The sequence below is a fragment of the Zingiber officinale genome, chromosome 2A (genome assembly GCF_018446385.1).
Source record: "Zingiber officinale cultivar Zhangliang chromosome 2A, Zo_v1.1, whole genome shotgun sequence".
Taxonomy (NCBI): Eukaryota; Viridiplantae; Streptophyta; class Magnoliopsida; order Zingiberales; family Zingiberaceae; genus Zingiber; species Zingiber officinale.
Window position 1 is genome coordinate 131,875,344 of NC_055988.1, and position 12,418 is coordinate 131,887,761.

Sequence of the window (12,418 nt, forward strand, 5' to 3'; positions counted from 1 at the left end):
AGCATATATTCATGCTTAAAATATAATTATACCAACACTTGCTCTTATTCTTTTATTTTTATTTTAAATCCAGGCAAATTACCTTTTAAATGTCCCTCTTTGACACTTTGTTGCAACTGAAATATTTTACTAATATTCTCTTCCCTTTTTCTTCTTCGCTTTAAATATTTTCTTTTATGTCATTGGAACTCAAATTTTGATCTTTTTGCATAGTTCTTCTTATCATGATGATTGTAGTGATGATGATGATAATATATTTCTCCTTTCCTTTTCATGGGATCATAATCTTAATACACCTCTCTATCTATTATGATTAGAGTTGATAATATTCAATATGACCCAACAATACAATATGATTCAACAAGACTTAAAATATAATCAATAGCAATAAAATTTAAAAATGACACGACATAGCCTAAATATATATACGGATCGATACAAATTCATCCATTTACGAAAATAATTTATCAAAAAAATATTAATAGCTTCTATAATTTAAATCTAATTATTTTAATATGTTTTTCTCTTTTGTTTTTGTTGATCGATTTACTTGTAACATGATTAAAGTAAATAGAATTTGCCATCCCTAATTATAATTTAATTACATTAAGGACAAAATTTGGGGATTTTCTTATTTTTTAGCCTTTTGTTATAAATATACCAATGACGAGAGCTCGCCAAGCAGGTCCAAATCCAAGTCATTTCGTGCGAAGTGTGGAACCAGATAAATGAAATGCCCTTTCCTCTTCTTTTGAAATCCAAGGCGGGAGGGAGATAACGGGGCGTCCATGGCAGAAACCCTAACATCGTCCCAGTCTGCTACGGAATCGATCCACTTGGAAAGCATTCGCAGGTAGGATTGTCGGTGCTGTTCCCGGTTTTTTATTTGTGAAATTATCCTTTTGATTTTTTCCTGCGACTAATCTTCGGTCATTTGTGTTGCATTCATACTTTCACTTCAAAATCGAAATCTTGAAGTCGCTTGAAGGTTCTCTCTGAGACGCGAGACAACCTCTTGAACTCTTCTGATGCCTCATCGGAGGATTCGAAGGTGTTAGAGGATTGCATTTTCAATTTTGAGGCATGTCTCTAGTCGGTCCTAATTTACTTCCTTTTTGCCTAGTTTCTTATGAGACCCGTTTTTTTTTTTTCCCAATTCTTCAACGTGCTACGAATGCTTGAATTATCTCAGGAAAAGCTTAAGCAGCTCGATGGGCAGGAACAAGATGTTGCATCTCTGAGCCTTGAAGAATTAGGCAAGATACTACTCATCTGACGGTCTTTAAGAATTTTGCAATTCATGCATGTGTTCCTTCATTTTCTATTTTATTGGGATATTATTTATCACCTGGAAATAATTAATAACGTTCTCCTTGCTAGGGCTTTTGTGTTTTTGGTGTTTAGGGTGCAGTGTTTGTTCTGTTTGAGTTTTTTCCTTTCTCTTTTGTTCGACAATTGTCAGGTGTTTTGTGTTGTATTGATGGATATTCTCTCTATTCACTTGAGTCAATTTTGTTATATTGCAGATGCATACATGGATAAATTGAAAAAGGCAATCTGCTCAGCGGAAGAAGAGAACTCAAAAGTTTCCAGTGAAATCGAGGCACTCACGAAAATGTTTGTTGAAGGTAACTATACTAAGATGTTAAATTCTTATTCTAAGTGACATGATACCATTAACAACTTGGTATGTTGCAGACTCTGTTCAATTGGATGGTGAAATTGAAGCATTGAGTTACTCAATGAACTTCATCGATGCAAAGGTGGTACTTTTTTGTCCTTATTTCTTTCATCTTGCCTGCTGACTTCTAGGTATATTTATTAATTTTGGAGTTTCAGATCTGCAACTCTTGCCACATCTTTTTGATATTTAAGTTATGTTTTCCCTTCAGATTGTGTTCTTGTTTTCCATGTGATACAGACGGCACACATTTGGGTTCTTGTTTCACATGCCCTTTCGTCAACATATTCAGTTTAAAAACTCAATATCACATGTCTCTAGTACTTGTCTCTTTACACATATATTTGATATTCCCTTTTCCACATCTAAAGCTTAATGCTTCCTCTTTGGGCTCAGGGAATGTACATTATTTCCTCTAAAAATTCACTTCGATGAACATTTTGTTAGCTAGAAGATTCCTTAGACTTGCATTGGTAAGAGCCTCATGCCCTTAGACCTATACCTTGGTTTATCTCCTTGATCCTTGGTTCAACACATATGATATTTTGTGACTGTTAAGTCACCAGACCATATTAGAGTTCCAAAATCTAGTCTTGTTATGCTCTTTTTTTTGAATACATTTTTGAGGGAATTTGGGTTGTAGTACTCCAATGCTATAGGAGGGCATCAATGTTCCATCATGTCTTCCACTTGTGTTTTTCTGATCCTATCTTAATAAAAAACACAGTAAGTTATTGTGAAATGATTTGTAGTGACTCATTGAAAACTTGATCTTAATATCAGTTGTCATCAAATGTTTATTGGCAATGAGATTCAAATTTTGGGATTATTTTTGATAAATCCAGGATTGCTTCATTCTTGGTTATGCTTATGAGTTACTTTCAAATGTAAACCAACCATTTTCTTTAATGACTGTTAAACAAAGATTTAATGCTTAAATTCTTATTTTTTTGAATGATTTCTCCTAGCTAACACCAGAAATCATCTAACTGTACTATTTCATCTCTGGCTTGTTATGAGGCCTACCATAAATGAGGATAAGCATTTCTAATTTTGCAGGGTCTAAATTCTTTGAGTTCAATTCATGCTGATGATAGGGTACTCAATGGAGTGATGCATGAAAGCCCATTGCACTTGTTTAACGAGTACAAATTTGAGGTGCTAGAGCCTTTGACCTTACTGTTAACTTTTAGTCTCTATATTTCCTATAAGTCTGTCCCATATAAATCGTTAAAGTTTATTCAGCCTGGTTTCTTATTTATTTATGGTCTCAAGATTTGCTTCTTTACTTGAGATATGTTGAACATTCATCTTGGTAGTATATTAATGCTTTTGCTTTAAATATATTGTAAAAGTTAACATTAGTACCAGATGTAGATAGGTGACCAAGATGTTAGTTATGTGTTTGATTAGTCATGATCAAGTACTACACCTGATGAGTGATTGCATATGTTGATGTGTCATCCAACTAATCCTCAGTTAAGATCACAAAAACTCAAAAAATGGTTAGGAGATTGGAGTAGTGTAGCAGAGAGCTCTTTGGTCAAAGGGGAAGAAGGAAGTCAAAAAAGACTAATTATTTTTTCCATTTTGGTAATGACAATCACTTGTTTAATTACAGGTTAATGTTTACTTCACTTGCTTTGTTATTTCACTTTATTGATTTTTTCAAGGTGAGTAGTAAAGAAACATAACATATGAGGGATTGTAAGATTTTTGTTGGTTAGATTGTGTGAAATGGTTGTGGTTCATAGAATTGAATTGTTCTAGACTGATCTTGGGTTGAGAGAAAAAGGTATATCTAGTTGAAGTTGCCAACAATATTTTGTTCACTCTAAAATCCTCTGTATTGATGCGTTAAGCAATAGGTTATGCGACATTTTTGTTTCATTTGGACTTGCTAGTTATTCCATACTTGTCCATTTTCCAGGCTCCTTACAAAGCATGATGCATGATACTACTTGAAACTCTATGCTTTCTAGAGAAGTCTTGAGTTGGCATCAGACATGTGGAATTATCTATCCATGAATTAGCAACTCACATTTCAAGGTTAATACTCTTAGATGACATACCATCACAAAGTAGTAACCTCAGGGAAAGATGAAAAAGAGCCCATCAAGGATTGAAATAGAGATTGTCTTCACTCACTTGGTTTGTCTAAAGATTACATAAGGAGAGCAAGTGAAGGTGATTCTGACAAGTATCTGTTTATCAATTGATGCGTGGTAGATATGGAACATCCTGTTCTATGGTCTTCAAAGTAATAAACTACATGACCATTAATAATGCTTCGAGAATTGTCTAGATTACATTGCCTAGTAGAATGATTGTCCCAGTCAAAAGATTGTCGAGATCATGATTGTTAAAATTGATCGATACCAATTTTGATAGTTTGAGCTTGATAAGTATTAGTAGAGGCCTATATGAACTTTTTTGAGTAATCAATCACGTCAAGAAAGATTGATGGGGAGTTGGGAAACTAGGATTTCATAGAAATCAACTATAAATGATCTAGATTTCATTATAGGATGGATAGAAATGGTTGAAATTTGGCCAACAAGAGTGAGAATAGATGAAATTAATTGGAATTTTGTCAAATGAGGAGGTTGCTTTTGGAAATCTTGATATTTCTTGAATCCAAATGAATTTGGAGAGAAAGAATGTTTCACACTCACTTGAGTCACACCTTAAATTTCTTAGACTCTTAGCAGTTAGAGGAAGGCGAATAAACCTCACCATGGTCAGTCCCAAGCTGGGATAAAAGAAGAGAGTTGTGTTAGATTGCTAGCTAGAGTAAAACATAGGCAAATATTATGTATTCATCCATTAAAGTATTCATTAATGCTAGGTTATTCCTGAAAGTAATGTGTTGTAGAGTCTGACTGCAATATCTTGGCAAAGATCGCTATATACTTATGAGAATTTGAATGTAGCGTTAAATATCCAAGAGTTTTCATGTCCTAGGTTGGATAAGAACATACAAGGTTGGACGTGCCGTTCCTCATGAAATGGGCGGTATTTACCGTTCCGGTGTGGGGCTGGCACCAATACAACGGTTGCCAGAGTGCCGCAAGGTTGCGGAAGGCGCTACAACCTGCAAAGGTCGCAGAGGGCAGTGTGACGGAGGTTGTTCTCCAGCTTCTATGGCGAGATGTGTGAGTGCGGAAGAGAGGGTGGTTAGAGTAGTGGGGAGAAAAGGGACGCAGCGCCGACGTCGGCTGCTCGCGTGGAACCTGTAGGCAGTCGGGCATGTAGAGGACGAACACACAAGGAAGGGAGAGAGAACAACCCCGCTGAGGGACGCTGCGATGGAGGCTGATCTTTGGCTTCTGTGGTGGGACACGTGAGCATGGAGGAGAGGGGTGACCGAGTAGTGGGGAGAAAAGGGATGCAGTGCCGACGTCGGTTGCTCGCATGGACGACACTGATGGTAGGGCGCAGAGGGCGAACTCGCTAGGAAGGGATAGAGAACCGCGACCTAGAACTTTAGGTTTTAAAAACTTAGCATTTAATTGGGAATACTGATCCAATCCACTCTTAACTTAAATAAATAGCCAAACAGACTTCCTAAAACCCTAATCGAATCATCCCATTAGAACATATAAAAATATATTTAAAATTCCAAAAAATTCTAATAAAATTTTATATATTCTTAAAACCCTCCGTAGGGGTCACAGTATCGCGACAACCTCTGCAGGTCGCTGTAGTTGTTATTTTTTTTAAAATTTTTTTTGATTTAGTTAATTTTTTATTTTTAAAATATGTATTTTTTATAAATAAACTATTATTAATAATAGTTATAAAATATTAAAAATTATTTCAAAATTTTTAAATAATTTCAAAAATCAATAAATATTTTATAAAATAATTTATTTTTTTAAAAATTAATTATAAATTTAAAATAATCTAAAATTTTTAAAAATATAATTCTTAAATATTTCAAATAAATTTTTAAATATTAAAAATTTACAAATAAATTTAAAAAAATAATGTAAGATTTTCAAATAATTTTATAATTATTTTTAGCCTTTCAAATGATTCTATAATTTTAAATTTAGTTTTAAATATTGAGAATTACTTATTTTTAAAAATTATTTTATAAAAATTTAATAAACATTATCTTATGAAAAAATATTGAAATATACATTCAGCATCTCAAAATATAGAACATATTTAATAATCAAATATTAATAAAATTTATATACATTTATATTTAAAATTTTAAAAAATACCGAAACTATATTGGCACGACATGATACGATACCAAAATCATATCGTTCCTGTCGGGACCAAAATCTCGGCACAAGTCGAAATTTTAAACCTTGAGGGTGCATGATGGTTATGGTTTTGAAACAAAAAATGAAGAAGAAAAAGTTACATTAGATTTCGTGATAGCATATAAATTTATAATAATTAATACATTTTCAAGAGGAGAGAATAACACTTGGTTATGTTCAAAAGTAGAAATAATAAATTACAAATTGATTTTCCTATGGTTAGGAAGAGGTATAAAAAAATTTATAAAGATTAAAAGGTCATCTTTGTTAGTGGTGTTAGATACACACCTCAAAACATAATATCAATAAAAGAAAAATGTGTTTGACTCATAGGATCAAGTGGTGGAAGTTAAATGATGTGAAATAAAGTAGCTTTTAGGAGAGGGTATTAACACAAATATTAGGAGAAATATATGATGACTTAAATACAATATGGGATAAGATGAAGTCAAATTTAAAACATTGGCCAAGAGTGTACTTGGTGAGTCAAGAGGACAAAGATCACTAAATAAATAATTTTGGTAGTGGAATGAGAAAGTACAAAAGAAAAATTAAAGGAAAAAGAATTGGTTATTACTATACACTTGTAAGAATGAAGAAAATTTTAAAAAGCATGCAGTTGCCAAAAAAGAGACCCAGGGAACAATTAGTGAAGCTAGTATAAAACATTATGCTTGTATCTACAACTTGATACAAAAGAAGGAGAAAGAGATATTTATAGAATAACTAAAGTGAGAGAGAGGAAAATAAGAGATTTTACCCAAATAGGATGTATTAAAAATAAATCTAATAGAGTATTAGTGAACGATGAGGAAATAAAAGAGCGATGGTAAAAGTATTTAAATAAGTCAAAAGAGCATAAAAATTTAAATTTTATCAAAGAATTCAAATTTTAGAAGTAGAACAAAATATTAAATGAGTGAAAAATAGAAAAACGGTTGAATTTGATGATATTCTAATAGAAGTATAAAAGTGTCTAGAAAAGTTGGGTACTAAATGACTTACAAAGTCATTTAACCTATTATTGAAAATGAAGAAAATACCTTATTAATGGAGGGGAGCACTCTAATCCATTGTATAAAAATCAAAGAGACGTTCAAAATTGTGCGAATTATAAGACATTAGACTAATGAGTCATATCTTGAAACTATGAGAAGACAGATAGAAAAAATATTATGGAAGAAGACTAAGGTGGTAAAAAAATCAACTTGGATCCATGTTGTAAAGGTCGACGATAAAAGTTATACATCTTCTTAGATAACTGATTGAAAAGTATCCGAAAAAGAAGCAAAACTTACACATAGTATTTATTGACCTAGAAAAAATTTATGACGGAGTCTTGAGGAAAAATATGTAGAGAATTTAAAAAAAAGAAAGGTGTTAGCGTAGTGTATATTAAAAAAATTAGGGATATCTACGAAGATGTAATGACAAGAGGGAAGACTCTAGGCGAATAAACCAAAGTATTTTTTATAAAGATAGGTAACACTAAGAATCAACTCTAAGTTTATATCTTTTTACCCTAGTCATAGATGAACTCACTGTACATATCCTAGACAAGTTACTATGTTGCGTGTTGTTTGCAAATGACATTGTTTCAGTTGATGAGATACTTAAAGGAGTAAATGCTAAATTTAAATCGTGACAGGAAATATTAGAAGTAAAAGATTTTGGACTTAGTAGAGTGTAGACCAAATATATGAAATTTAAGTTTAGTAGTATTAGAATCGTTTTTGCAAAAGGATGAAGGTTAATAGAGGTTTTTGCACATTGGGTGCTGCTAGAAAGATGAAAGATATTGGACATTCAGCAGTGAGCCCCTTATGGACCAATATGTTGTGGACTAGGAGCTTTGGGAGGCTATAGAACAACCTTAAATAATGGTGTCTCCTCGTTGGTTTGCTTGCTATTACTTTCCATTGCATATATTTGTTTTAATGCACTAGACAAAGTGGTATTCACCAAGGTTTAAAATTTTGACTCGTGCCGAGGTTTCGGTCACGGACCGGAACGATACGGTTTTGGTACCGTATCGTGCTGTGCCGTTATAGTTTCAGTAGTTTTTAAATATAAACTATATTAATTAAAAAATAAAATATTTAACATAAATATTTAAAAAAAATAAATAATATAAAAAATAATCTTTAAAAAAAGGAAAAGATATGAAAATAGATAAATAAATAAATAAAAATTTTATTATAAATTTTAAATTAAAATAAATGAAATATAAAATTAATTAGATAATTTTATTAAGGTTTAAGAAAGTCTCTTTAGATTATCTTCATCATAGCTAGGAGTTGATTAAAATAATTAACCTAAGTTTAATTAAAAAAATTTGAAATCCGACAACACTCACGAGCTCGCGTGACTTCAGCGCTGCCGTTGGGTTGCACGACCCCTCAACCATGGCCGCGGGGATTGCATGACTCCTCCGGCTTGACTATGGTGGTCGTGCGACCCCTCTGCTGCGGCCGTAGGGTCATGCGACGCCTTCGCGGTGGCAGCGGAAGGGTTATGAGACCCCTCCGCTGTTGTTGCAGGTTCAAGCGACCCTACGCTACGGCCATGGGGTCGCGCAAACACGTTGCAACAGTCGTGAGTCTGATGCCGGGGTCGTGCCGATGCCGGTCGGCGGGCGGAACGAGATGTTTCGCCCGTTTCGACCGTCTCAACACGACACTTTAAACCATGGTATTCCCCCTCCTCTTCCACTCCAGGCATCAATCATCTTGTTTCCAACATAAACCAAGTTTATAATCATGATTAATTTCTTTAAACTAAGTGAAGACAATTAACTTTATAATTTTTATGAAGATATAAAATGTTAATGTAAAAACTGCTTTAGTTAATTTAAAACATATAAGCTTAAATATAACTTATAATTAGTATTTACTATATTATTTATGAGTTAATATCTATATTATTTAATAAAATTATATTTGATTGTATATATTAATAACTTTTAAAAGTTAATCTCTTATGTAAATTTAGTTTATTTATAACTTTTACTTCATTAGGAACATATTTTAATAACTTAATAATATTATGGTACTAATATTAAAATATCATTTATGTCATCAACGAAAGATTTATGCTATATTAATTTAAACTTAAAATTCTTTAATTTAAACTTATATATAAATTTGATTGTTACTTGCTAATATAACTTAATAATTACTATTTAATATAATTTGCTAATAAGTTAATAAGTTTATTAATATAATTTATTAAATTAATGAATTTATAGAAGGGGAGTCTTGGCGCAACAGTAGAAGTTGTTGTTGTGTAACCTAGTGGTCGATTCGAATTAAAAACCTTTGAAATAAGTAATGTTAAATAATAGAACTTTACTATTAGCATTGGAGAAAGGTCGTGCGTTTGGCTATCCTTTTAAATGAATTTATAAATTAATTCTTCACTGACCATTTAGCTTGTATAATCTTTTCCTTGGGTGATGTAAACCTGATTCGAATGATTATCCGTCCTTTGTCAACTGTTGTTTTCTTCTTGCCTACACCTATTACACTTCCTTGCCTTCATCACCTCTAATTTGTTTATCTTTGTTGGTGTATCTTTTTTTTTCTTATTCTCACCCTTCATTATATACTTGATTTTCCATTTGACAATTGGGGTTCTTTGTCTTGGTTTGTATAGGTTGTCATAATGTGACATTCATTCAGTGTCAGTTGGAATTATAACGAGGACTACATAACTTCAAAAAGATCATGTAGGCACAAAATCAATATGCCTATGAATTACAAAATTCATGGAAAAGGCACGACATGTAAACTGTGAATAACTTGTAGATCTAATGCAACTAAAACTTAAATTTTTTAAGCATTCGATCTTGATGCCAGAATAAATACCATTTGGACAACTTTGATATTTGGAATCCTCATCTATCCCTTTGAACTTGTGTTGGATAGAAGTGATGCTTTTAGTCGATATATATATATATATAGATTCTTGAAATAGCTGTGATGGACACTTGAATCCACACCATACTTGAATTTAACTTAGTTGATAACCATAATTGGAATTTGAGATGTGATGTTGTATAACCACCTTCATTTATTCTTAGAAGCATGTTGTATAATTGTTAATACATTCATTTTTGTATTTGGCAGCTCTAGTTTATTAACCTTTTATTTTGTTCTTTTATTAGGCTTAACTTTAAGGGCCTATTATTTCTCAACCCATTGAAAGATGGAAAGAGTATTATTTCTTATTTGGTTCTGAAAATTTTCTATTTTCATTTAAAAGTTGAAAAACTAAACAAAATAAATATTTAGTATTAAATTTCTTGACGAACTAGTCATGTCAGTCCAAGCCCGGATAAAAAAGAAAGGTTGTGTTAGGTTGTTGACTAGCATTAAAACTAAAATAAATATTCAATAAATGAATCCATTAAAACTAATGCTAGGTCCTTCCTTAGAAGGAACACGTTGCAGAGTCTGACTGTAACGTCTCGAGTGTAATGCTAAATATGTAAGAGTTTGCGTTGCAGGGTTCGATTATAATATATTGACAAAGATCACTATATCTGCATGAGAACTTGAGTGTCGTGTTAAATAGGTAAGAGTTTTTGCACCATAAGTTGGATAAAACTAATATTATAGAAAAACTAATACTCTAAGATTTGGAATATGGAACATAGGAACCCTCACTGGTAAATCGATTAAGGTAATAGATACGATGATTAGGAGAAGAATTAGTATTTTGTGTGTACAAGAGACAAAATGGATAAGCGAGAAAATAAAGATGATATAGAACTTGAGTTTTAAGTTATGGTACACCGGAAAGAGTAAAATAAGAAATAAAGTGGGTATTATTGTAGATAGTCGTTAAAGGATGAAGTTGGAGTAGTTAGAAAAGCGGATAAAATCATAGCTCTCAAGATAGTAGTAGCAAAAAAAACTATAAACGTAATTAACATATATGCATCTCAAGTAGGATTAGATGAAACTACTAAATTAAGGTTTTGAGATGACCTAGATGAAGTATTTCAAAACATTCAACCAAATGAAATGATTTTAATAGGAGGCAAGTGAAAAATGATAAATATAAGAGGGTACATGGAGGTTATGGGATTGGAACTAGCAATGAAGAAGGGAAAACTATATTGGATTTTATGATAACATATGTCCTTATATTAGCTAATATATTTTTTAAGAAAAGAGAAGACACATTCAAAAGTGGGGATATTAAATCGTAAATTGACTTTCTAAAGTTAAGAAGAGGAATAGAAAGATTGTAAGGTCATTACTGAAGAAAACTTAACTACTTAACATAGGTTAGTAGTGTTGGATATACACCTCAAACATAGTATCAATAGAAGGAAAATATATAGGACTCCTATAATTAAGTGGTGGAAGTTAAACGATGAGAAACAAAATATATTTCAGGAGAAGTTAGAAGTACAAGTATTAGGTAAAATACACGGTGACTCTAATACGACATGAGATAAGATGACATCAAAGTTGAAAATAGTAGCTAAGAGTGTACTCGGTGAGTCAAAAGTACATGCACCATTAAGTAAGGAATTTTGGTAGAGGAATGAGAAAGTACAAGAGAAAGTGAAGGAAAAACGAATAGTTTATAAGGAATTATATATTTGTAAGAATAGGAAAATTTTAAAAAATATACAATAGCCAAGAAAAAGGTTAAGAAAGTAGTGAATGCAGCAAAAAATAAAATTTTTGAATGATTATATCGAAAATTAGATATAAAAGAAGGGGATAGAGACATTTATAAAATAGCTAAAGTGAGAAAAGAAGACAAGACATCTTATCCAAATAAAATGTATTAAAGATGAATGCAATAGGTTACTAGTAAACGACGGAGAAATAGAAGAGTGGTGGAAATGATATTTTCATCAACTTTTTAGGTAACCAACTTAATTTAGGTAATTTATGTAGGTTAAATGAATATAGAAATTTAAATTTTGATCCTAGAGTTTAAAATTTAGAAGTAGAACAAACTTTAAATGGGATACACAATGGAAAAGCCGTTGGACTAGATATTCCAATAGAGGTTTGGAAGTGTCTAGGAAAATAAGGTATTGAATGACTTATAAATTTATTTAATATGATATTGAAAACAAAAAAAAATGCTTGATCAATGGCAGGTAAGTCTATAGTTTCCTTATATAAAAATAAGAGAGATGTACAAAATTGTGTAACTTATAAGGGTATTAAACTAATGAGTCATACCATGAAACTTTAGGAAAGAGTAATAGAAAAAAGATCAAAGAGATCATGGTCACCGAAAATCAATTTGAGTTTATGCTTGGATAACAGAAGCTATACAACTTCTCAGACAACTAATTGAAAAGTATCAGAAGTAAAAATAAGATTTACATATAGTATTTCTTAGAAAAAGCTTATGATAGAGTCTCGAAAGAAATTATATGGAGAATTCTAGAAAAGAGAGGTGTTAGCTTAATATATATTGAACTAAT

The 12,418-nt window shown here is 31.8% G+C and overlaps 1 protein-coding gene across 1 annotated transcript; it reads left to right on the forward strand.

Moving 5' to 3' along the window:
- Positions 1 to 685: 685 nt before the first annotated feature.
- LOC122044001 lies at positions 686 to 3,344 on the forward strand. Its single transcript, XM_042604551.1, has 7 exons — positions 686 to 853; positions 979 to 1,081; positions 1,193 to 1,256; positions 1,527 to 1,628; positions 1,699 to 1,763; positions 2,741 to 2,839; positions 3,303 to 3,344. The coding sequence occupies exons 1-7, from the start codon at positions 789 to 791 to the stop codon at positions 3,342 to 3,344; spliced, it is 540 nt and encodes a 179-aa protein (XP_042460485.1). The 5' UTR covers positions 686 to 788.
- Positions 3,345 to 12,418: the final 9,074 nt, after the last annotated feature.

Excerpts from the sequence above, each read along its gene's own strand:
- LOC122044001 (XM_042604551.1), top strand. The coding sequence starts at position 789 with ATGGCAGAAACCCTAACATCGTCCCAGTCTGCTACGGAATCGATCCAC. Across the intron at positions 854-978 it reads CACTTGGAAAGCATTCGCAG|TCGCTTGAAGGTTCTCTCTG; the intron begins GTAGGATTGTCG and ends GAAATCTTGAAG. Across the intron at positions 1,082-1,192 it reads ATTGCATTTTCAATTTTGAG|GAAAAGCTTAAGCAGCTCGA; the intron begins GCATGTCTCTAG and ends GAATTATCTCAG.